At 39.9% G+C, this 27579-nt stretch overlaps 1 protein-coding gene across 4 annotated transcripts in view; it reads left to right on the plus strand.

Annotated features, from left to right (window-relative positions):
• nsmfa (NMDA receptor synaptonuclear signaling and neuronal migration factor a) overlaps nucleotides 1-27579 on the plus strand; it is a 72068-nt gene that overhangs the window by 20943 nt on the left and 23546 nt on the right. For 3 of the 4 annotated variants that reach the window (XM_049604708.1, XM_049604709.1, XM_049604710.1), the window contains 3 exons: nucleotides 1568-1634; nucleotides 16533-16585; nucleotides 19583-19672. In XM_049604708.1, coding sequence (XP_049460665.1) covers nucleotides 1568-1634; nucleotides 16533-16585; nucleotides 19583-19672 — 210 coding nt within the window. The remainder of the gene's footprint in view (nucleotides 1-1567; nucleotides 1635-16532; nucleotides 16586-19582; nucleotides 19673-27579) is intronic. The other variant, XM_049604711.1, reaches the window with a different exon arrangement.

The raw sequence follows: 27579 nt of genomic DNA on the forward strand, positions 1-27579 counted from the left end.
CAAGTTGTAATGTAACTTAAAAACTGTAACTCACTGGCTTTCTCAGTTGCCTTTATCCTGTGGACAAACTTCTATGTAAAGGACTTGGGCCTTTACACTTAAAAGGATGTGACATTATGCACATTTCCAGGTGTCTCACCTCACTTCTGCTCCGCTACAGCGCTAACAGTGTGCAACAATTGCTAACTTTAGATAACAAATGGAGTCTGCTAATGTCCACAAATGACTGACACCCAACACAACACCAAGTTCACACATGCTATGTTTCCATTTTATACATTATGCAGTGGCGGCCTGGCTGTAGCAACTCATATTCAGCTTGCTTGCTTGCTAATGACATCACCAGGAAAATACTAGCCTACCTGAGTGGATTTGTTATTAGCTAGGTTGCGATATTACTTCCCCAGCTAACGTGATACATGATACTAACTTACGTAATATTACAGTCGATATTGATTTAGCCAACAACTGGATAAAAGATATAACGATACAAAGCTCTTTTTACTTGCCAAGTGCGATGCAGTAGCAGCCAATGAGCTGTCACCTGAGCTAATGTAAGCTAGCTGTAACTTAGCTGATAATGTAATATGCTAACGGTACGCTACTAGTATCATGGAGCCAATGGTCCAAATGAAATAGGAACACTGGTAATAGTAACATTTTACTAAATATCACTTACATGTATTTTCCAGCTTGCTTAATATGAAGATGGTCTGATTTGTGTTTGTCACTGGTTTAATTGATGCCCACCCTGCCAACATTTATGTGAGGGTCGTGAATGGGCTGAAAAATGGGCCCCCAATGGGATTGTCCATGGGTTCCATATTAGCCAAATGCCAGTTGCCCACATGGGTGGGTTATCCAAGTGGGCCCCACATAAGATAACCATTTTGGACCCATGCCCTCTTGGTACCCAGGTAGCACTAGCACCAGCTCACCCATGTGGGCAACTGGCATGGGGCTGATACGGAACCCATGGACAGTGTCATTTGGGACCCATTTTTCAGCCCATTAACTATCCACATGGGCCCCACATACAAATGTTGGCTGGGAAGGTGCTCGCTCACGGCTACCAAGCATGAGCAACAGGATGCTGAATGCAGAACACTTAACAGCCTCAGAGAGGTGTCACTAATAACTTTCTTAAAGTTACATACAGAACCTTAAAGTTATTTTACTGCGTGTAATGAAGTCAATCACACACAGAGCTCAGACCTAGGTTTAAATGCATTAAAGTGACACATCCCTTAAAAATGAGATAGAATTACAATTCAAATCTATTTCTTCTCACTCTTGTGGGGCTGGAGGGTTTTGTTGTTGGATGTGACGTGGTGGTCTGTATTTCTGACTCTTCGTCTCCCCCGTCTCTCTCCTCTGCTGTCTCCTTCTGTGTGTCTCCCTCTCTCCATTTGTGGAGTGGTGGACTGTGAAGTGCTGGTGCTGTCGCTGGTTTTGTGCTTCCATATTTCTAATATATTTATCACAGCGTTTGCCAATATTGCACACAAATTTTTCTGCTTTGTTTTCCACTTAACCCTGAAATGATCATTTTTCTCTTTAATTGCAGAAGACACTAACTGGTTCCCCAAGGAAAATATGTTCAGCTTTCAAACTGCCACAACAACCATGCAGGCGTGAGTGTCCAACCTTAAAGCACACATATAAATCTCACATGTGCACAAACACACACAGTCACATCTACGGTGTATCAAAGGTCAGGCTGATGTGTGGCGACCAGAATTAACGGACCGTGCTGGTGTTTTTTGCATGTTTTAGCATTATCACAAACCATTTTCCAAAGCTTGCTATAGGTTTTTAGATTGATTTCTTACCTTCCAGGCTGCCATTGATTTTCATTCCAGTAAGCTATAAAAACAGCTTGCAGACCTTTAAAGCTTGCTCAAGGAGGACAATCCATCATAGTGAATATTTTGTCAATGTTTTTTGTCAAAGTTGAATAATTGATGCGTGATAAAGCCTTTGTAAGCAGGGATTGTTCTGAAAGCTCACCTTGAGGACCATTTGACATCTTGATAGTTGGGCACTGAACAGCAAAACGTGACCAAAATCTCATTATCACTTCCACAATGTCCAAGTAGATTTTTTAGATTTAACTTTCTAAGAGCACCGTTTATCATTATATGATTAAAATAAAAGCTATAATTTGTCAACATCAACAAGTTTCAAGTATCTGTAAGCTAATGTTTCATAGCATGCCAAAAAGAAACCAATGGTTCCCTTCAATCTAATAAATTAGAAAACTAAGATTCTGCAGCCTTACTAGAGCGACTGTGTGTCTGTACTTAAATGCTGACAATGACAATGCCAACATGTAAGCATAATGTTCACCATGTTCACCATCAGGTGGGAATGTCATTAGTGCAAGTATTTGATTATTAATGAAAGCAATGGAAGAATTGGATGCACCGAATGACATTTTGACCTAATGGTGGCATTAGCTCAAAATTTTAGGGCTGGGTATTGTTTAAAAAATTACCTTCCCAGTGCCAGAACCAGTGCCCTTAAAGTGTTACCGATACCAATAGAGTAGGCTACTTCATTTGATACCTTTATTTTTGTACTTTTGTACTGTAAAATGCCACCAAATGTCGTAGTCGTGTAGCATAGCCATGCTTTCAGAGTAGCATCTCGGCACGCTGACATGCTAACTCTGTCAAATAAACTGCACTCGACCACTCATACCACCAAAGACTGTATCAATTGTAATCGCCTGGTAGTGGGCCAATCACACATCGCATTAAATCCAACAATGGCTGCGGTGATTGACTGTAAGCAAAACCATACAAATAGTCAGTTTTTCCCAGATCTGGATACAAAGAGGGAATAAAAGCTGGTATTGTTTGACAGGACAAGATTCCGTACTACTTAATACTGGATTATTTTGGTCGATACCTTAAAAGGTATTGAGTACCAGTTCCCAGCCCTAGAAAAGTCACAGGATCGCCAAAGTTTTTAGCACTTATCCGTCCAAAAAGTATTGAGATATATCAGTCTGGACCAAAGTGGTGGGCTGACCAACAGGCAAGCAATGTCTTCCCCAAAGTCACGCAGCTAGGATTGTAATATTCACACTTAATTGGCAGCAATGTTAATGTACTGTAAAACTTCAATTAAAAGCCCTGTCCCAATTAAGTGCCCAGTCCCTTTTACTTGCCCGGTGTGGCGCCACATGTTGACAAATAAATGTCTGTCTCAATTAGACGCCTGGTCTGGTTGCCAAGCAGTTCATTTTTTTCATAGTTCTTCGGTTGTGTAAAAGTGGGTTGTTGGCTGCCTCAAATTATGTGTCCATTCTTTGATTACCCTGTAAGTTATTCATATTCATGTAGTCTCTACAGGACCTCAGATCAAAATAATCAAAAGGGTTTTTTCTAAAACTTATTCCAAGTTGTGAGTATTGTTTTAACAGGATTAAGCGGTGATGGGTCGGTATGGTAGGTGCCGTAATCCTCGAGTGCCGAAACTTTCTCTCTCTCTGATAAACTGTCTGTCGGAGCTAGATCAAATGAATGACTGACTGATTCAAATATACAACTTGATTGTATTTTCCATCTTTGCTGAGTGACAGTTTTGTGTGAAAGGCATTAAAGGCCTGTCCCATATAGATGCCTGTCCAAAATACAGGCCTGTTGATTTCAGTGATTTAAGTGAGTAATAGCCTGGGGCTAATAATCGAAGTTTTACGGTATATGCATTTTAAAGTTTATGGGCCAAAACATGCAAAACCAACAGTAAAAAAGAAAAAAAACAAGGCACGTGTGTGTGTGTGAATGAGTGTGTGCGTCCATACAAAAATGCTTGTGAGCATCTGTGTGATAGCGACCTGAGTTTCTGTCATAAGATCACCTGCAGCTGTAAAAGATCTGAACTGTCACAACCACTTCACATCATAACGTTGAATCTCCAACAGCTTCCAGCAATCTGTTTCTCCCTGACTATCACCGTCTTTTTTCAAAATCTCTTTTTAAAGGCATCCTTTGCACTTTCCTGTTGCCTCTCATGTTTCATCTTGTGTTAGACGCTTGTTAGACCAAGTTCAGACCACAAAGGCAGACTCAGTCAGTATATAAAAGCTGTTTTTCATTTAGCCCATTAAATAAGCTCAAACCGGCAGCAATTACGTGGCGCTGCAACTTTACCTTTGATTCATGGAGGTCAACTATGACACACACTTTTTGTCTTTGTCTCATTATGCCTCTCCCAGTTCTTCCTCTTTGCTTTTTTGACTCGCTGCTCACTGGTGCTTAAACTGTGTTTTTTCTCTCCCTCTCCTCTCTTCTTGCATGCTAATTAATCCTGGGACACTCAAACAGGATATCGTGAGTATACCTCCCTGCTTGCTTCCTTTTTTTTTTCCTTAGCTCGCTTACCTCTTGTAACTGCTGTTCCTTAACTTCAGTGTCTACCATTTAACCTTCATCCTCGGGCTGAGTGATTGAGTTTCAGCTGAAAACAAACTGGCAATTAGACAGAGCCAGGGAGTATACAGTAAAGAGGTTTGTGTGTATGTGTATGTGTGTGTGTGTGTGTGTGTTTGTGGGTGGGTGGACCTTTTATATTATTATATTTCTCATCAATCAGCCTCTTATTGACAGTTATGAATTGTCAGGTAGAAGCCTAGTCAGCACAAATCATGTTTTTAATTCAAGTAAAACAATCCAAAAGGGGGAAAAAACTGAGGTAGAGGATTTTCATGCAACAGCAGGGATAAAGTCCGGTGTAATCCACTGCAGTTGAGTAAATCCGCCAAGCTCAAGTCAGAAAAATGTCTGTCCGTGTGTTGGCTGACCTGAACCCTGTCAGCTCACATCCACCCAGCAGTTCTGTCAGTTTGGCACACACACCTGCTCTCACTTAGGACACAGCGATAGATAGAGTTTGGCCATTTAAGATTTTTGTGGCAGTCATGTTAGCGCTCTAATCCTGCTCGACAGCCGCCGCCAATTATCACTGAATCTTTGCTGGCTGACTTTAGGCGTGTTTGGAACTGACTGTGGCAATTGGCTCTTGAGAGATTTGTTAAGAACAAGTATTTATAGTGCTAACATGTGATCTCTAGTGCCTTCTGGTAAAACTGTTTTCTCAGTTGGAGTTTAAGCAGAAGTCAGTTATAAGTCAGTTTTCAGCTCACATAAAACCTCGGTAGGTAAATACCCAGTGTGACATTTGTTGCATGCAAATTGCTAACTTCTGTCAAAGGATTTCTGAGTGTGTAGGTGAGCTGAGAAGTAAGCCATCAGATAAATGTTAACATTGATAAGTAACAGTGTATTCAGCCTTAACCAAGCCAAGTCTTGACATTTCATACTGCACAACCCCTGCTCCAACCACACCCTGCCTAACTAAACCTGACTAACCCAAGCTGCTCTTAAACGTTTTCAAGTTCTCTGTTTGTCGTCCGAGCTAACCTCTGGCTGCTAGCTTGAAGTAAATGTTAACGGTTTAGTCAAAGCTGTTACAACAGTGAAAGGATAAAGCTGGTAACGTTCTATGTGTTTCTTACTGTCAACAAATCCCATAAAAAGACCAAAACCAAGTGCTGGCAGTGTAGCCAAGGCATTTTTCTCTGTACCATAGAACTTTATTTTTATGCAACAAAACTCAAAGTCTACAGACATGCTAGTGATTATATGAGGCTATACCATGGATGTAGGATCTGGATTATAGACTCCAAAATGGCACCAATTCACCTGAATGAAAATTGCTTGCCAACTGAGCTGCAACATTTAATTGATTAGTTTACAACTATTAAATTAAGCCAAATACTTTGATAATCGACTTCAAAAAAGTCCACATTTTCTGATTCCATCTTCTTAAATGTGGATATTTTCTGGTTTCTTTATGTCATGTGATGTCATCTCAGGTTTTGGAGACACCTTTTCAGACATTTTATAGACCAAACAACAAGATTTATTGAGGAAATAGTCAACAGACCAATCAACAATGAAAATAACTGTTAGTTGGAGCCCTTATTCCAAGAGCATGCAGTCAAAAAGGTGTTCTTGCCTCTGGGTTTACCTTCGTGTGGTGTGACCCATTGTACATGAGCATCAGTTTCTTCTACTGGCTCCAGCCAGATGTTTCTGCTCGGTCCATGGACTTTTTATCGGGATGGTATCACGCACATTAAAATCTGGTTACTTTTTACAAATATAAAACCTTCATGGATTAAAGTCTTAATACTCTCTGGTATACGTAGGCACAGCAGTGTTCTGAGTTAAATGTTAATGTCAGGATAGCAGCATTATGACAATGCTTACATTCTGATCTTTAGGAAGTTCAATGCTTACCTTGTTTATTATCTTAGTGTCTCATTAGTTTGGAAAGTATTTGGTCACACCACAGACTTGATGATGGCACAAGAGAGAGAAAGTCATTAGGCTTTATCTTGTGGGGACTATGAATCCCTGTACCAAAGATAATGGCAATCCAACTAGAAGTTGTTGAGATATTTCAGTGTGGACTTACAGTAAGACAGACCAAAGACCAAAGACCACTGGCAGGGAAGTTAAAGTATTGAGAGTATGGATAGTAGATGATTTTATCATGGATTGTGAAAAAAAAACAACAAAAAAACAAAACAAACCAACACTCATAAAAGGTTAATTGTGGTGATTTTTTATTATTGGGATAATCGTGAATATTGTGACTTGAAAAAGCTGTCCAGCTCGCTATGGTAATTTACTGATTTATTTTCATTTTGAAACAAAGGGGAGCCCCGCATCTTTCCAGTCATTCAAATATCCAAAGGCTCTTTCAGGCACAATGCAACAATACCAACACTGCACTCTGAAACCTATTATTTCCAATGGTCACTACAGTTTTTCAAGTGATGCACAGCCACCTGTGCTGAACCCAGCAGTAAACACAGCTCAAATTGTGTTGTGTCTGAAAGTGCCTCTAGACCGCTTGAATGGCTGAAGGCTTCACTTGCCCATTTTATCCCCACAAAAATTCAAATCTTATTTAAGACTGTTTGATTGTTTGTTTTCACTTAATAGGATGTTCATTTAGAAAGATGTGTCCAGTCTTTAATGCAATAAAAATATTCTTCATTATGTTTCCTGATAATGTGAGGTAAAGTGATTCATTCATTCATTGATGATCATGAAGATAATATCACGAATTGCAATTAAGAAGAACCTCAACATGAAATTTCATGAAACTGAGAGAAGAGCTAATTCATTGTTGGTTTTGGTTCTTTTATGGGATGTGTTGACAGTAATAAAAATAAAGAATAATGCCAGCCTATGCCTTTATAATTACACATTGTTCTTTGGGGAATTTACAATATACCCTCCACTACTTACCCAGAGTCAGTCAATTATATTAAGCATGGTTGGAGATGCTCTGTCTACATCTCCGTCTCTGCTTTGGACAAATGTTAATCAGCTTCACAGGACTGTTGAGTCGCACCATTCCTGGTTAACAACAGTCAAGTCTGTTGAAAACACTATCACACATCGACAGTGATGCATTTCACACCACGTTTGTACTTTGACACATAAAGTGGTGTCACTTTCTGCTAGCCAGAACATTTTCAAAAGTTTGACAATGATGTAAATGAGCGGCAGGCTTCCACAGCAATTTGGCCGTCTTCGCTGACGACCTTTTGTTGGTGGGTCAAAGCTATAACATTCAAAATGTATCCATGAAAAATTAACACAAGGCTGTGGATATGAAGTATTAAAGCCACAGCTTTGGAGAAGGTGCACTTTTTCAAACAGGGCTGCTACTTGAACCCAGAGGCCTCCAGGTGCAGAATTACAATCAAATTTCAACATTAATTTAAATCGCACCTACGAATATATAACAAGTATTCATGACTGGTTCTGGGGAAGTATGAAGAGTCATAAAATCCCCCTCAAAACAAACGAAGAACTATATGAAGTGAAACTACTGAAGAGACACAGAGGGTCACAAGATCAGTGTCCCTATTGGAAGACGGATTACATGCAGACTGCCACATTTGTTGCAAGGGTGAATAGAAAATAAGACTCGAGCTGGTGATGTGACTCGACTTTTTGGTCTTTATACTCAAAGCTAGCTGCTGCCTACCTACAACAGCCTCCCCTTCACAGCCAAATAAACCCTGCAGCTGAAAGCCCTGGCATCAGCCCCCCCTGCACTGTCCTACCCCTCGCTACACCAGCATTCTAGCTCTCTCATCCCTTTAATACTGTGCCACGTCCCGGCAGGGCTTTCCGGGGATTTGTGCAGAGAAAAAGGAGAGAGAGGGAGCAGGATTCGGCAGAAGTCATCCAGAGGTACGAAGCGGCCCCTGCCAGGGTGTGCTTTGCTGTCGTGCTGTTTGCGCTTGTTTCTGGCTGTAGCTCCGTTGTCGCTTATTTACAGCCGCGTCTAATCTGACTAAGCCAAAGAGTCACAACGTGGCATTTGAAGGTGAGGACGTCAGCAGCTTTGAAAAGGATCTGCTTACTGGTTGCCCTGCTACAGTGCCCCAATTTCTAGGCTGGATATTTACTGCCACCCACAGTGAATTGGATTTTTATTCTTAGACAAAACCAAAAAGATCAAAACAGGTGCATATTGTATAAGTGGTTAAAAAAAAACTCTCTGATAAGTCTATTGTGGATTCTGTTCAGCCATACCTAGATTAACTGCATTAGTAGCAAACACGCACCTAAGAATGGTTTTGTTGGGCTGTCTTCCATTCAGTGGACACCAGCTTTCAAACTCACAATATGTCACTGCAGCATTCAGCCACAAATATTCCTGCACTACCCTTAACAAACAAGAATTTGTATTCCCCTTAAAGTTACAAAAAATAAATATAATTTTTCAAATCCACTGGAAAATCAGAGTGAGATTCTGTAATGACATCAGTAGCAAGTTCGGAGACCGTCCCACTCGGGCCCAGATGCTCCGTCACACAGGGGCAGATGGTGAATGTGACACCAAGCAGTACATCTCAATTCCTTTGACATCTCGGTGTCATCCATCTGCGGTGTCAGCGCATTAACGTGGTGCGTTATTTCATCAGAGTGAGTGATTTAAACATGAGACACACTTTGCCTTCCTTGCCCTTAAATCCACTGAAAAAATAATCATGCATCCACCTGAAACCATCACTTAAAAGAGGATTATATCTTATCACAGAGTCACACTAAGGCCACGTCCACCCTGAGGCAGCCAGGTTTTTAAAGTGAATGCTTATCTATTTCCATTCTTGTATTTTAACTCTCACTCAGCCGGATGTTTGACCACTGAAGACAGATCAAGCAGGAAAACCAGTTTTTCCACTGGAAAAAAATAATTAGAAAATGCTGCTCTTGTGTTCCAGTGTGGACAGATATAAATTACTCACGACACCTGCCATTTATTGATAACACAGTATGTGTCCTGACACTCTGTTCTTCAGCCGACACTTTGAAAACAGCAGAAAGCTCCTTTCAAGATATGGCTCAGAGCTGCTGACTCAAAATTGAAGCATTTCTGTATATTTTTTTTATTTCAATCTGGATGGCAGCGTTAAGAAAGCAATAAAAACATCAATGTGAATGAAATAACCTTTGACACATAAACAGCATTTTTTTTTTAAATCTCTCTGCCTTAGTGTGGATACGGCCTGAGCTGCAAAGCAGAGCAGAAATTATTATTTTCGCACACCAGCAGTTTGCAGGCAGTTCGTCTGTCACGTGATCCTCATTCCCACATAGTAGACAATATTAACCACAGTTATAAACAACAGCAGTGCACAAAGAAAAAGTAAAAGAGCCATTTCAGCGTTGCTCTTAATCACTCCCTGTAATCTCACAGTAGATTTTGATGTGAGGTGTCCACTCTCCTTTTCATCATGCATTATTACCATCTCTAAATAATGAATCTGATTCTTTAGATTTTCTGAAGTCGAAAATATTGAAGACCCATCAAATCTGAATTTAAGACTTTTTAAGGCCTTAAATTAAGAAAACTTGATTTAAGACATTTAAAGAATTTGTAAGGATCTGTACACACCCTGGATTTATACTCAGCCCAGTCACCAGAGGAAAATGTTGGCATTGCACCTTTCTGCAAACCATGAATACATACAATTTGCACAGTTCATAGGTATTAAGCTCCAGACCACTGTTCAAGATCAACAAACAAAACCAGTTGTGTTTTAGCGAGTCATCAGTGTGATTCAGTCAGCTTTTTTTAGGGCTCCAAATGTGGATGTTTTGTAGCAACCTGTGTTTTCCCAGCAGCTTTTTAGGCTCCAAATGTAGGTGTTTTGTAGCAACCTATCTATTTTTCTAGTGGCTGTTTAGGCTTCAAGTTCGGGCATTATGTAGCAACCTGTGTGTGTTTTCCTAGGGGCTTTTTAGGCTTCAAATGTGGGTGTTTTGTAGCGACCAGCTGGCAGAGGTAGTAGCAGAAAAGGTTACAGAGACATCCCTGCTTTTCCTGCCAGGATTGTGCCCCCAGAACCAGGTATTTTAAGCCAAAACATGATCTTTGCCGAACCATAACTAAGCAGTTTTGTGCCTAAATGTAACCACACATTAGGCACAGCATTGCTGAAACAAAAAGGTTCAATGTTTACCCCACACACAGTAATAACGTGCAAATGTAACAGATCCATGGTTTACAGAAACGTACAATGCCAACATTTTTCCTGGTGACTGGGTTGTTATACTTCAACTCCCCTATTTATCAGAGGCAAATACTGTATTTTCATACTACTGTACTGTACTTTAATTCACTACATTTATTTGAGAGCTTTCTTACTAGTTACTTCATAAATCTAGATTCTTCCAAAACATACTTAACAGGTATATTCTGATGTATTAATATAGAATATGTTACCAGCAGTAAATGAGTTAGTAGTGGTTAAAATTAGCCCCATCTTTACCTGCTGTACAGCAATGCTTACAATAATCATAATCCAATAATATAACACATTTTATTCAGAAATGGGTCACATCCTGCATATGGAGTACTTTCACTTTTAATGTATTATGCTAATACTTAGACCAAACCCCGGGCAAGAAATAAAAGACATTATCAAAGAAACACAGAAGACTGAGAGAAAATTCACACTTCATTAAAAGAAAGAGAAGAAGAAAGAGACAGGAAGTATGCTTATGAGGAGTGAGAGGACAGAAAAGAGAAATGAATCACTGTAAGAAAGCAAAGGAACCAAGACGATGTGTGAAATAAAGCAGGTGTGATCATCATTCCTGTTTAAATAGAAAATATAAAGAGGCAGTCTGCACATATTAGATCTAAAACATGAATCCCTATTGTTTGATATTAATAATAGTTGACTTACTTCAAGTTGTAAAATATTGGTACAGGGTTAAGCTAATAACTCGAGTGAAACGAACAAGTATCTGTTATGAAAAATGTACCTTTTAGGAGATCTGATTAAAATGTCAATGTCCATACTTGTACTGAAAGAAAATCCTCATTTGGGGAGCTGTGTTCAGTCTTTTGTGATCAAAAATGATCGACAGCTCAATTTTGAGATTGTTCTGTCAGTAGTTTTCCTTTAAGTATTAAATATAGCAACTTCTAATCAACCCATATCAACTTGTAGGTTTAAATAACAACTTATGGCTAGGGTCTACCAATTTCCAGTCTAACTCCATGTTTAAACCCCGCCCGCTCCGAGTACAGACACGGATACAGACTGATTAAAGCCAGGTACACACATAAGGATTTTATAAATCTTAAGAGATTTTTTATCCGTGCAAAACCCCGCAGATGAAGATAAAAAATCATGGATTGAACAGTTTTGATCGTACTGTGTGTGGTGTGCTCCGATATTCTCAACACAGCACACCACACACATAAATATTCAGCTGTTAGCTAGCTAGCTATTAGCTTAACTGATAACTCCATGGCACTGGCAATTTCTTGCCAACTCTTGTCCTTATCATTCTTGTTGTGATACGACTTGGCGGAGACATTATATAAACACGAGCTGGTCCTTCCATTTCCGACGTCCACCTGACTTTGTGCTTTGGGTCGGCCATGCTTACTTCTTTATTTACTATGTCTGCTTCCTTGTTCCTCAGTCAGCTCGCTTCTTGATTGGCTACATTCCATTCCATGTCACAATTCACGGAGTCAGGACTCGGAAGTCGTCGATACACATGAGGATTTCTTATCGTAAATATTGAACCAAGTTTAATATTTACGATTGTCGCCCCGACCCTTTTCCAAGCAAATTATCGGGACAAACTGACTCTTAACACACCTCACACCACAGGATAATCTTATAGGATAATCTTATGAGACATAAGATAATTGGGCGTTTGCCATCCTTGGTCGGGAAGGGGGAAAATCGGGACAAAATCAGCCCAATTATCTTTATGTGTGTACCCAGCTTTAGTTGGTTGAACAGATACAGATCCGATATTGGTGTACTTGCTCTTTCCTGATTCAGTGGTTCCCAACTGGTCCAGTAACAGGATCCAGATTCCTCCTTAGTCATTAGTTTAAGGTCCACACAGTTTAATACATTCAGCGTCATACTTGCCCTTGGCCATGTGTTCGAGCTAGTTTTCTGTCTCTGTCAAGTAGCTGTCCGTTAGTCACTCACTCTACAAAATGCCGTAAATTACTTAAAAATAAAGTGTGTTTTTAGGAACTTCCGGCCCATTCAGGTGATACGTGACCAGCTTTTGGACAACGACACACCAGTTGCGGACCACTGTCCTAATGGGTAGGGCCAAAGCAGTAATTAGCAGATGGAACAGGAGAAATCAGCCAAATTTCAAAATAGGTAAAATCTGAAAATAATGGCAAACATATGGAAGATATATCGGGAAATGGGTAGAAACAAGTTGTTGAGGGTTATAGAGAGTTACAAAAAGAGCTGAAGAAGACGAAGGGAAGGAGGACCTGTCAGATTGTCTTCAGTTGGAAGCGGAGGTGGCCATGGTTTCTCTCACATTTCTTCCCTTTCTTTTTAAATCGCATTAGCTGTGTCCACATCTCTCCTTTGTGGGCAGCTTAGGTTTAAGCACAGGACATTCAGGGTGAAACCATGTCTGTCTAGCTCCGTATTAGTGTGTTTAAGATCTCTTTATGAAAGCGCAAAGTAAGTAACGGCAATGTGGCTTATCTGTAATTAGTACCATGTTATATGTGCTCTTTTTTAGACTGTGTTTGAGCTTGAAATTTAGTGTTTGATGTTGCAAGTTAACTGTTGTTTTGCTGACATTTTTATGGAGTTGAACCAAGGATAAAGACTCCAAATTCTATTTCTTTTGCCTTTTATGCTGCTTCTATTTTTATGTGCTTCTCCACCACCAGATAAACATGAACCCACAAACACACACACACACACACACACACACACACACACACACACACACACACACACACACACCACATGCTGAGATCATTAATCATGAGTGTCGACTGGTAGCTCGGTGCTCTGAAACTGTGTGTAGATGCGACATGGGAGGGAGGCAGAAAGATAAAAGGATGTTTATCTGGGGCTCTTGCATAGAACATCATGTCAGCATCAGGCGGAGAGTTGCAGAGAAGACTATACAAACCCTGCTGCTTTGTTGTTATTAAAGACGCTAAATGGATTTCAAGTGGAACATGCTAATGCAAAGTCACCGTATTTAATTACTTATTCACTACAAATATATAGCGTCGACAGACCGTTGTATTGTTGGGAGGAGGCATGAAAACACTTGTTGAAATTAAGTAACAAAGCCTTTCAAATTGAGACAATCTCAACATGTTTGTGTTTGATAGTTTGACATATTCTGTCATTAGACAGTGTAAAGCAACAAGGAATTAGGGAACAGACCGAGTGTGATGACAACCATGTTTCCGAAACATGGGGATCAAACCTTAAATTATATATATAATGCTGTTTTACTCTTTGGCAAGTATAAACTTAATCTTTAAATAGTCTGTCACAATTACAGTCTTACTCTGTCAGACTGACGCCACAGTTCTGCACCTGTGACTCCTCTGAAGAATATTCTTTCATTGTAGAGCATCATTAGCCCATGATTAGCCGCAATGAGATACAGTAGTCTCGATTCTTTATAACCACATTTGAATAATGAGGATAAGAAAAGCCTCCTTTGTGCATCCAGGCTCTTTTAGCCCAAAGATGTTAAATTTGATGTGTTTGATCCTGTAACCAGTAACAGACTCTAATGGAGCCTGAGTGATGATTAGCCGGCCAATATGGAGGCATTGTGTATCCGCCGACTCATTTATGTGCTGTGCTCTTAAGCTACGCCACCATTATTGTAACATTATTTCCACTGATAAGTCCTCCAACCTACCAATGGGGGCCCTCAGAAATATTTTGTGTGGCCCCCAAACATGACATGAAATGCTTGCATCATACTTAAATCACCCGCGGTCCATTTCAACGCTTTCACTGTCAATAGCTTATATTTAATAAACTACAAGGCAGCTGCATTAAACTGCATAAGAGCACCTCAAAGGTGTAGCAAAAAAATACTTTCTTTCATCAATGCTAGTGCCGTTAGCTAGAATCGGCGATTTCAGTGGACAACTCACGGTGGTGCAGTGATTAGCACTGTCGCTTCACAGCAAGAGGGTTCCTAGTTCGAACCCAGGGTGGGAGGCTCAAACCCAGGTGTGTGGCGTTTACATGTTCGTTCCATGTCAGGGTGGGTTTGCTCCAGGTACTCCAGCTTCCTCCCACAGTCCGAAGACATGCAGATTAATTGGTGACTCTAAATTGCCCGTATTGCCCCTACGACCCTCAACAGGATAAGCTGTTATGGAAGATGAATGAATGAACTCACAGCTAATCCCGTGCAGCCCTCAATATATGTTAGTTTCCTGAATTGGCACTTAGTCATCAAAACTTTAAGCACCCATGCCATTAGGCATTTGTACCTCTAATACGACCCACAGGAGCCATTCCTATATTAACGCCACAACTGGTGGATAACAGAAAAGCTTGAATATGACCGTCGATGGTTGCAGGTTTAAACTCATGGTTAATGTTGTGTAATGATCTCAGTTGGCAATAAAACTATGTGGTTAGGTTTAGACTTCAAAACTCTTTCTGTTCTCGTTAAAATAACCCAACATTGACTTTTGGTTTCACCAAGGACACTAACAATGGTCTCCTGGCTGAAAGTCATGTGCTTGTTTGACCCATCCACCCTTAGTGTACTTTGTCGCTCTTTCTACTACATTCCCTAACATTCTCTTTTGCTCACCTCATAATTACCACAGCCACCAGAGGTCGCCGCCTAACAATAAACGTACACATAGGTCGTAATTGCCTCTTATAGAAGCAACCTATGTGGTCATATCTTGGAGGAGGACAGTCTCAAAAGTACGGTTGGAGTATGTTTGGGTTATTCACGGTCAACCCTTCAACAGATGAAAGTGACCCATGTGAATGTGGTTAAGTCTTAAAGTACTAGTGTGAAATTGGTGATGACACAAGCTTTTTCTGCTTCCTTCTGAGCTCCACAGTGTGGATATAAAAGAGCTTAAAAAATATATAATCTAATAAAAATCTGAAACACAAGCTAATGTAAAAGTAGAGCATTGGCCAGGAAGAATGTGGTGTAACTAGGTTTGTAGATGTTACTTTATGTTGTCCACAATTAAAGTTGTTGTTGGAGCATCTGATCATAGCACAGAGCAGAAGAGTTTTCTAAGTTAACATATGTTGAAACAAGACAAAATTTCATTTACACATTTTTAGATTTGAAACTTAAAGTCAATGGCATCCAGTGAACATGTAGCTGGTTCTACAGGATCTTCTGAACATTGTAATTGTGTAACGCTCAGCCGATCCAGACACTATTCTTTCGTAACCAAATTTGAGCAATCCTTTTCAAAAACGTTAATGCTGTGCAGTTACTAGGAAAATGATGACAATATCAGCCAGATTTTCTTTTCAAGTCTCAAATACCGTCATCCTACCAGCCTCAGAAATCTAGTACATGTCAGGCTTTAGCCCCAAATACAAATAAAACAGATCAGACATGAACGTCTTGGCCAAAACCCACCGGTGTTGAACACATGCAGACACAACATGGATCAACAAAGCAGCATCTCCTCCGCCTGAAACAAAGTAAGGGAACACACACCAGTATGCACCGAATAACCTCCCTCTGATGCACCATCATTGCCTCTGACGCCGTTCTGCCAAGAGCAGATGCATCAAACCTACAAAATACTAAAGAAGGGCTTCCCTTTTGGCTGTTGCTACATGAATGAATCTCCTGCGTCTCATAAACCTACACTATAAAGAATGAAAAGAGGTACTTTGCCAATGCGGTACATTACACCCACACTGCTCCTGTGACAAGTATTTTCCATTCACGTTGACAGGGAAATTAGTATATTTACCTATAATTATCTCTTTTTTAAATAGTAGAAATAGACGCTTGACACTAAACTCTCCTATTTGTCTTTCCTTGCTTTTGTTATTTCCCGCCCACCCCTCCCTCTTTCCTCCTTCTCCTCTTTACATTTTGGTTCTTCCTCTGTCCTCTGTTATCCCTCCTCGGCTTTGATTCCTCTACCCACAGGAACTTCCGGAAGCATCTTCGGATGGTGGGCAGCAGGAGGATGAAAGCACAGAGTGAGTCAGAGATGTGTGTGTGTGGTTGATACGTTTACTCAAATTGACTGTGATGTTGTTCAACCCGCCATCATCTGTGTTATTTTTCTGTTTTTCTGGTGTGTTTTTTGCATGTGCGAGGCACCAAACGCTGCTGCTTCACGGAGATTCTGTAACGCTCTATTGCTTCACATTGAGGATTATGTGTTCAATAGTGTGTGTGTATGTGTGTGTGTGTGTTGATAACAAGCGATGAGTCTGTGCATGTGTGTGTATATGAGTGTGTGAGTTGTGGGTGGTCTTTCCTGTTGCATCGCTTTAAATGTTTGGAGGTTGTTGTTTTGGTTGGTTGGTTGCAAAGTTTGGCGGCAAAGATGCTAAATGACATATTTTTAATAATGCAAAACACAAAGGGACGGAAGGGTTGTGTGTCTATGTGTGTGAGTGTTGCTACAAATCTATAAGACATTGATAGAACACCAAAATGTACAGATTACTTAGTCTGGATTAGATGTGGCTTCAGTGGCAATGTGAGTGTAATTTTGTTATGTGACTGGTTTGTAATGTATTAGTTTGTCCAGTGTTTTGATACTGAAAATTAGAACAGAAACAGGACAGAACAAATTAAACTCAATGTGTCAAGTAAGTTGGAGAGGTGAAAAGTGTTGTAATTATACCGTCTGTGCAAAATTTGGCACCAAATGTCACAGCTTTTTAGGATACTTCAAAAAAGATGTCATTTTTCATTTCATATTTAACACTTAAGACTCATTCTTCATCTGAAGAGCAAAATTTGATGACCAATTAAGAATAATTATTTCTAACAGAAACATGAATTTGTTTGCAGAAGTGCTGTGAAAATCACCCAGCAGCAATTTTTGCCATTACTGTCTGGTCCAGTACGATTAAGTCAGAATAAAAGAAGAAAAGCTATTACGGCTGATGAGCCTGAACCCAATTAAAACCCCACAAATGCATCACCTATCATTGCAGAGACCAATCCCCCAAATTTTGTACCTCATCATATATTTGCCCTGTGGACATTTTTTTCTAAGCCCCAAAATCTTGATGCTGCTCACAGTAATGTCAGTAAAGTTGTTCAACACCTCAGACTCTCCCTGCTGTGAGGAGGAAGTAGTTCTCCTGGAGCCAATTTCTTCTTCAGACAGTTTTTCCCCCCTCACATCTCTGCATAGCTTTGGGTGAGCAGAAATTCTCCTCAGTGTCACAGAATCTGGTCCAGAGGCTGCGGTGTTGATTAAAGGAATATTTCACCACCCAAATGAGCATTTGTATACCAGTTACTCACTCTGTGTTAGGTTGAATGTGTGAAGAAAGCTTTGTTTTTCTCACGTCTGGTGAACGAAGAATCCAAAAACAGAAAACAATGATAAATTGGAGTCGACATTCCGAGTACTCAGTACTGCTAAGGGGCTTATCCATCCTCTCTTTAAAGCCAGTGTCCATTGACCAAAACAGTAATTTTACCTCACTGAACACATTCTCACATGCCTCCGGTGAACAAAAAATCCAAAAACGTATTTTTTTTCTTGATGACTTTAGGTAATAGGTGAGTGCTTTTAACAACAGGAAAACTGTATCAAAACTTTACGTTACAAACTCTCACACAACTCTTGCAGTATAATCCAAGTCTCATTTATCCAGTCCTATGCTCAGTACTTCCAAAACAGACGGCCCTTTCTGATGGGAAACTGAACTGAAAGTGAAACTTATCTATGTTCTCTTCAAAGCCAGACTTCATTGACAAAAACAGCAATTTTACCTCACTGAAGACAGGAGCTGCTGGTCTACCACTGCCTCGATTGGTAGTTTGTTTATGTTGTTGTGTTCGGAATCACCAAAGTCACATAATAACACAAGCAATTGATCAATCGAGGCAGTGGTAGATCAGCAGCTCCTGTGTTCAGTGAGGTAAAATTACTGTTTTGGTCAATGGAGTCTGATGTTAAAGAGAGGATGAGTAAGTCTCACTTACAGGCTAGTCCTCCATCAGAAAGGGTGGTCTGTTTTGGAAGTACTGAGCTGTACTGAGTACTGGGATCACCTATGACTTCAATTCGTCAATCATTTTTTCTGTTTTTGGATTCTTCTTTCACAGGAGGCATGCAAGAAAAAACTTCTTCACAAATTCACTGTAACACAGGGTGAGTAGCTGAATGGTCATTTGCGGAGTGAATTATTCCTTTAAGTCAAATGAAACAAATGATGCATAACGATCCTGCCCAATCACACCTTAGACCCCATTAGATCAATCCAGTCACGATTATGAAAATCAAAAAGAGGTTCATAGAGTTCCTTTGATGTTGAGATCATGAAATAGGAGAAAATGTTTTGATATGATTGCAAGTTATAAAGCAATTCTTGTAATGTCTATATTTTTTTAAAAAAAATGTCCTTTTGATCATGAGTAAAAACATGAAATCATTAAAAAGCTAACCTTATGAACGATTCAGCTAATGAAAAGACATTTGTACTTGAAAAGAACAAGTTGGAGTCACAGGAAAATGAACAGAAGCGTTAGCGAGGATCCATCAGCCTAGAAACCACAGAGGACCAAAAATATGGCGCCTTGAGGGACACTGTTGATTAACCGTGTCAAACACTTTCAAGAAGTCTAAAAATATTGTAAGAGCACAGTGATTACTCTTCAAAGCAGAGCAGATTTTATCAAGGCTCAATAAATCTGTGAAACAAGGACAGTCCTTTTAAATCCGTACTGATGATGAGCAGCAGGCTTCTTTATAATGTTAAAGATGGATGATTGTTGGCGTACTGTATGTGTGTGTCAGGGTGTGTTTGACGGTTTGTACGTGCAGGCATTTGTTTGTGTGTATGTGCAGAGGAGGGATGGCATTGTGTGTACACTATATTTGTGAGCTGCATTAGTCTTTTCATTTATGTGTTTTAGGTGGTGAGTGTGTAGACGAGACGTCCAGTTTGCGAGCTCGTTAGTGTGTGTGGTGTGTTTGTGTGACTATCTCTCCCCACCTGCACTAGCATTCGCTGAGCGTAGATCGAAGAGTTTCAACCGTTCCTGGAGTGACCCCACCCCTGTCAAGACAGACCCTCCTCATGAACCTAGAGACAGTGAGTTAACACAGACTCACGCATGTGCATCTACACACACCCACACATGTGCACACACAGACGCTGACACACAGTTTCTTACAACTAATTAAGTGGTAATTAAAAAAATATGGAAGGAGGCTTTAACTCTGAAGTAACCAAATCACAATAAAGATTAACTATGCAGAATTTTCATAAAAAACAAAACAATGTATAGACTTAATTATCTGCAGAGACTCTGCCCTCTGCCAGAACTTCCTTGTTTGAGCACACAGGTGAGGTCGGGCCTTTATGAAAAGGTAGCGAGCACATGCCACACAGTACCCATCATGCATCTATGAGATACAGTGCCAATATAATGCAAATATAGCAACGCGAAATGCCAGATGAGAGAGAATCTAGGATTGGCTTTTACTTTAACTTTAGCTCGCAAGCTTGTTTACAAACCAGACCCCTTGCACTGAAAAAATTATCACGTGCAGCTAATTACAACCTGTGCTAACATTTATTGTAAGGCAGGCGCCCTCTAGTGGCCATAGTAATTGACCCTTTACTAAGAACCACCCCTTTGTGATGGTCCGTCAACCTGTCTGAGCTAACATGGAGCCCACACTGTAACTAACTGCACTCCCTGGAGAAATATTATCAAAGTTTTTGAAAGATGAAAAAGGGATTTCAAAGAGAAGCAGACAGAAGTGTCCACTATATGCCTTTGAAGGATATATCCAGGATGTCAGACTCACTTAGCAGCAACAACAGGTTAAAAAGACAAAGATAGTTAGAAGCTAAAGCCGAACTATAGGCTACAGATCACAGTGTAAAAGTGAACCACCACGTCACTGCTGATCAACACAGAAGACAATGAATATAAAGGGAAACTTTGCTGATATTGAACCAGCTGTGTGGCATCACAGTGTGTGCAGATGAACAGTGTTTGGCTTTGCCAGCAGACAAGCGAGGAGCTCTGGGGGAAGCCAAACAATATTCATCTGCACACAATTCAATGACACACAGCTGGTTGGAAATCAGCAAAGTTTCCATGCTTCCCTTCACTGGTTCCTGTACAGTAGGGTCGGGGCTTTTTCTCACTGTTATAATTATTAAAAAGCAAAAGCAGCATTCAGTAGGCTATATCTTCAGTAGCTAGCTAGCTAACCCTACACTTTTCAGGGTTTGATTTTGGTTTTGGAACAGGGAAGAAACGTCTATGTTTTTCCAACCTCTCCAGGTAACGAGTATCATTAATACACGACATGTCCCAGACACAACATTTAGTTCCAAATCCACAAAACCTGCCTGAAAATGAAGGAAATCTGAAACGACTGCATTTGAGTCAATGGAGCACAGCTGTGGTGTTGGATCTTAAGCTACGCTATGATTGGCCAGTCTGCTTTTGAGGGGTGGGACTAAGCAAAGGGTCAGTTATTACCGGTGCAAGAAGAGGAAGTTATGTGACTTAGCATAAAAAGCGACAAAGTCTGCGTAATGTTGTACAAATATCAAAGAAGAACCAGATGGGTGGGCGGGAGGGGTCAAACAAACACAGGACTTTGACTCTGAGATCATGTTCACATCTTGAAGTTACTGTTGACTTCTTTTAATAGCAATGTAGTCAGTATACTAGCATGATTTTAACTGTAACCGAAGGTCATATAAGTCAATTTGGAAATCAGTAGAAATCAACCTGTTCTGTCATTTAGCAATGAGAGAGCATTGTTACACACACAGTAACATAATACACCTTTAACAAGTTCTGTAAAGTCATGTGTAATGTCAATTACATGGTTAATAATCAGTTTGTATTCCCAGCATTAACAGAGAGAGGAAAAAGTAAAAATCAACGTGGTCCTATTTATGTAAATGTAAAACCACTTCCAAGAGCACTAAATTCTCATTTGTCTACAGACAAAATTAATCAAATATCACAACAACTGCCAGATACAAACATGTCCTTTTAAAGACGTTAATCAAAAACTGTTTGTGTCCTCTTGTTCTCGAGTGTTTACAATCATCTAAAACAGCTGCAGCAGGACTTGTGAGAACAATGGACTAAGTGTGCAGTTATAAATAACCCGTTTGACCCGCTGTGCCCTCACATCTTGACTGGCAGATTGATTACAGCTTAAATTTGCTTTGTGCTCACTCAGTGCTTTGGTCACTAATTAATTTCCATACACAGGCGGCTCATACAGAGTTGAAAGCCACTTAGCGGCATTTGTCAGCCATAAAAAAGGGTCTGGTAATAAGCACTTTGATATACGAGCCGACTTACTGTACCGATGGAATGAGGCCAAATAATCTGTAGTCGAAAATGAAGGTCAACCAGTCAGAAATAATGCAAAGTATAGTACAGTCACTGTGTACTTTGTACAACTAAGTACAAATTTGAGGTACTTGCACTTTACGTGTTTACCAGTTATTTCCTACGATTATTTGGCAATGTATGAGTGGGAGAGTGCTTTGTCTCTTTATCTGACAGCTGTTATTAGTTACCACTTCCATTTTTTTCCTCTTTCTTCTTTCCTCCCTCAGCTGATTTGAAATGCTGGAGCTTATCTGGATATTAAGATTGATTTTTACATATAAAGTTTTAAAGGGACAGTGTGTAAGATTTGGGGGGGGGATTTAGTGGCATCTAGTGGTGAGGACTGCAGATTGCAATCAGCTGAAACTTTTCCAGGTTAGAATTCCTTCAGTGTTTATTGTTCAGGAGGTTTTTAGCGGGAGCTGAATAATCCACAGGGGCCTCTTCCTCTCCAAAACAAATAAACCCAGTTATTAAAACCACAAAAAAAATAAATAAATAAATAAATAAAGCAGTTTTATGTAACAAATCATGTTTCTCCAATGCTGTTTGGCTCTTTGCAGACTGACCGCTAGCCCAGCACCTGCTATTGTGTGCTCTAGGGCTATATCAGGATATGAGATTTTGGTCATATCGCCCAGCCCTAATGTGTGCTTACTTAATTTTTGATCCAGACATTCAGGAGGTTTTTACCATGAGTTGAATTATCTGCACAGGTCTCTTCCTCTCCAAAACAAACACACCTGGTGATTTAAACTGTTAAAAACACTGAATAAAGTAGCTTCACATAAAATAAAATAAAAATCTGTGTTTTTCCCAACACTATTGGCGGAAACAAGAAAATCAAATGGCCCTGTCTTGAGCCAGTTTGTAGAAGCATGCCAATGCAACATGACCTGCTCCCTGCATGGACGTGTTACTCTAAGGTAACAAAACCCAGACGATTCTTATTTCAGGTGATTTTACACTAAAGAAAACATAATCATTATATTATGTTCCTTTTCTGCCAATATATCCCCCAACAAACTGTTCTTTTAGGAAAATGTAAAACAGAGTAAATAAATGTTTTTCAATTATGATATTGCTAAATTAACTTCTTAACTCATTTCATAATCGGCCAACTGGAAGGGAGCCTAAAGTGACTCGAATTTCCATCAGTGTTCTCTGCTGATTTAGTTACTTGAAAGTTGAAGCCACTTTTTCACACAGACACATGCCAAATAGGACTCGTGATATAACAGTATATTGTACTGTATGTACTGTAGTGTAGATCTCTAAGGTGACATTTTGTCATCACTGTTTTACAGCCAATTCCTGATTTTGGCAGATCAAGAACACCAAGCACACAAAAAAAATCCAAAGACACTTGGCACTTAAACACACCATCACACGTACAAACTGACTGTCTCTGCTGTTGACTCTGACCCTGTCCATCTGTCTCCCTATGACCGTGGGTCTTTCTTCAACTTTGTGATGCTCTCTCTTTCTGTGAGTATGTCTTCCAAATTGGAGTGTGCGTCTCAGTCCGAATGTGTGTCAGCTGGTACAAATGTTAATGCGAGGAGCGTGTGTCTTAAGTGTTTCTTGAAGGCTTTGAATACGAGTATCAACACACACTGTTTGCATGTGCTGTTTGTCTATGTCTGAGTATCTGTGGTTTTGTGTTTTTTCTCCACCTCCATCTTCAGTGTTTCAGAGTGTGATGAAAGATAAATGAACTGTTGATGACAGTCTAATGGTGTGGTTGATGCTTCATTCTTCCTCTTTCCTGAGGGAAAGGTATTGTTCTCTGGAGGAGCAACATTAATCTTCAATCTTGCTTGTCATTTTCTCCTTTTTCATGCTCTCTTTTCTTGTTCTCTCTTTTCAAACTGCTATTTCACCCTGGATACCTACAGTTTTTCTTTACAAAATCTCTGAACAACAAGTTGACTAATACTGGATTTTTGCGGCCGATACCAAAGCAGATATCAGGAGTTCTAAAAACAATCCTCCATTGATGTATCAGCCAATAATCATTTTAAGTTTAGTGTCTGATGAAAATATGAATAATATACACTTGAGGAATTTTGACAAGAACACGTGAAGTGATTATCAATTGAGGGATTAAAAACTGCGCCACATCACCTGGCCACAGATCAAAGAAACACTGACAGCTCAGAGCTAACAAACACCTGCCTCTCGTTAGGTCTGTCAGTTAAGTGGTAAAGACATCAAACAAAGCCAAGAAAATGTCTATAAAATAGCAAAAAGAAAATAACAAAATATATATTTTATCTCCATAAACGGCAAGCTTGAGGAGCTTACTTTTCATGTCCCTCTGCTAGAGTCCACACTGCCCATTTACAGCAGTTAAAGCATTAGGAACAATGTCTCAGATGGAGAGGGCGCAACATGCTATCGGACGCAAAAATTGTCCGACAGTATTAAACAAGAGATTGTATCAGTCAGGTGCTGCTTTCTGCTTTTTATTGTGTAACTTATGGTGATTTAATATGAATTAGTTCTTCAGTGGTTCTGTAGTCATTTTGGTTTTTCGAAAATATTTTTACTGCAGACTTCTGACTTGTCATAGCAAGAAAATACAGAAGCTCTAACAGGCAAATGAGAAAAGCATTCTACTGATCCATTGTCTAAGTCTGATTATTTTATCTCCTGTGTTTATGACTTAAGACAGATGGAAAAAAGATTTTGCCAGGATAATCTTTTTAAGTGCCTTAAAATGAATCCATGAAACAGGTGGGGGAAAAGACTTTTGCAAGTTAAAAAAAAAAAAGAAGTTTTTTCAGGATAAGTTCTCGAAGTTTTTGTTGTTGTGATACTTATTTTGGCCACAAGAGGCTGACGTGTACCATTACCACTGTTCGATCAGGGCTAAAAGCATTCATGTTTTCTTCCAGGTAAGTTTTATACACAAGGAACACGTTAGGGGTGTGACAGAGTGACATATACCGATTATACTTGAATATACTGGATGTTCCATGTGTTATATATGCATTGACTATATTGTGAATATGGAGTATAAACTGTCACATTGTTTTTAAGACAACGGCATGAGACTTGCTTTGGCATTTCTTTTGCTCACTCCCTCTCACAGACACAAAAACAGAATAAGACTCACAAGCATGATACGCCACACCCACACCTAAGCCCACACCCACGACTATCCAGATTACTCTCTCCAGAGCGACAGTGTGAGCAGGTGAGGTGTGTGTTGCTGTATCTGCAGGGCTCCGGACTTCTACTATTTATTCAAATTTTGTGACAACAAAACACCAGTGCAACTTATTATATTATATATGAACTAGAGAGCTGTTAGCAGTTAATAGGTCCTCATGCTCAACAGCTGTGCGGTAATGGTGTAACTCTCTGCTTTGTAACTGCTAATATCTGTCAACAGGAAGCTTTGACAGATGTTAGCGTTCATCGAACGGAATTCTGAAGTGCAAAGCAAAGACATCAACACTTCTGGGCCGAGATGAGCTGAGTGCTTTAGAGTGAAAGCACCAATGGTTTCACTTTGATTTATGTCATTATAACACTATTTATTATATAATGTGCACAAATGTTCAATTAACTCTAGACACAATCTGATACAATGTCAAACAGTGCATTGGCTATACTACTCCAAAGACAGATTGCAAAAGATTTACCCTGATGTTTCCCCCCTAGTAGGTGTAAAGAGGCGATGGGACATTAACACATTCTCTTTGGACATGTTGGACATTATTTGTGTATTTGAATGTCTCTTTAATGCCTTTGAGAAGAACTGGGAACCTAACCCACCCTTTGCTGTCCTAAATGCCACGAGTGTGTTACCTTTGGCAGACAAGTATGAAACTCAGGCCAGTTTATTTGGTATGGTTGCGGGAAGGAAGCTTATGCTACTTATGTGGAATTCAGACTCTGCACCAACATTTGATTGTGGATAAGAGAGCTGGTGAATGTATTGTACTAAGAAAGGCTAAGATTCTTTAATAAGAATAAGATTCAAATATTTGTCAGAATTTGGAGTCCTGGGCGGCACGGTGGTGTGGTGGTTAGCACTCTCGCCTCACAGCAAGAGGGTTGCCAGTTCGATCCCGGGCGTGGGAGCCCTTCTGTGCGGAGTTTGCATGTTCTCCCCGTGTCAGCGTGGGTTCTCTCCGGGCACTCCGGCTTCCTCCCACAGTCCAAAGACATGCAGATTGGGGACTAGGTTAATTGATAACTCTAAATTGTCCATAGGTGTGAATGTGAGCGTGAATGGTTGTTTGTCTCTATGTGTCAGCCCTGCGATAGTCTGGCGACCTGTCCAGGGTGTACCCTGCCTCTCGCCCGATGTAGCTGGGATAGGCTCCAGCCCCCCCGCGACCCTCAAGAGGATGAAGCGGTTAGAAGATGAATGAATGAATGAATGAATTTGGAGTCCTGTACTGGAGTATCTCAACAGTGGTGAATCTTAATGGTCTAACTGAGTAGCAGTGTGTCCTCTATTGCTGTGTATATGTATTTCATTATACTAGTAATGTTGAAGTCCTAGGACTTGTTTTTTGTTTTTCCACCTGTGAGGATATTTGTGATATTAGTAAATTATTACAATGATATACTGAGTGTTTTTTATATTGAAAATCTAAGATAAAGGTTAAAGAAACATTCTTGTACAGTAGCTACTGTATTAAATGCTATTGTAACTGTAGTTACGCGTTTAATCGTCTACAGTAGTTTAGAGGAAATTTCAAGATATCAAAATATATAGTGTGTGTCGCTAGATAGCCTAAATATATTAGGATAAATGTATAGGCCATATCCCCCAGCCCTTGTATAATGTGTTAGTAAGTTATGTAACAATACTGTTATGTCTTCTTTTCATGTACCTTTGTTTAAATGTTTGACAGATAATTTTTTAAGCAAGATTATCCTGGAAAAACCTTTGTTTTAATCTGTTCTTGAGTCATAATCACAGGAGAGAAAAGCATTTAGTTCAGACTTAGAAGATGGATCACCATATTTTCACCCTCACTTGCCTCTCGGGGCTTCTGTATAAAAGCAATGGTGTAATTAATAAAGTTAACGATCACCGCACTCCATGTAAGTGTAAACCAGGTCAGTGAGCTTTGACAATGTCATCAGTTACACCTGTTTTCTTGCTGTGACAAATGAAAAACTCTGCTGTTAATAAGTTGTCCTCGCTCCTCATGCTGATCATTGTTGGTTGTATTAGATGTAGGAGTTTGACACCACAGTAATGAATCCCCCTCAAGGTGTTAGTTTACTTGAATGACAAGCTATCGTGCTAATGAGTGCATCTGCCTCATCATTATTTAGAAGTCTTTAGAGCAGATGTGGAATCATGTCGGTCACCCGAAAATACCCACTGACCCTTTCTTCTCAAACATTCAGATTACCAATATTATGCTTTATTACACTGTGTTCCTAATGAGTTCTTTGACCTTTATTCATTCTGCTCATGATACAGTTATATTTAAATATTTTGAGTGATGTAACTCATCACAGTACTATTCAGTCAATCGTTTATTTTAAACATTAACATAGTGTGTAATATACATTATGATAACGTGTCAAAGAAGCACGATTCGATGGTATGCAACACCTTCCCTTCTTAGAATAGTCGCCCTCTGAT

The sequence above is a fragment of the Epinephelus fuscoguttatus genome, linkage group LG18 (assembly GCF_011397635.1).
Source record: "Epinephelus fuscoguttatus linkage group LG18, E.fuscoguttatus.final_Chr_v1".
Lineage (NCBI taxonomy): Eukaryota > Metazoa > Chordata > Actinopteri > Perciformes > Serranidae > Epinephelus > Epinephelus fuscoguttatus.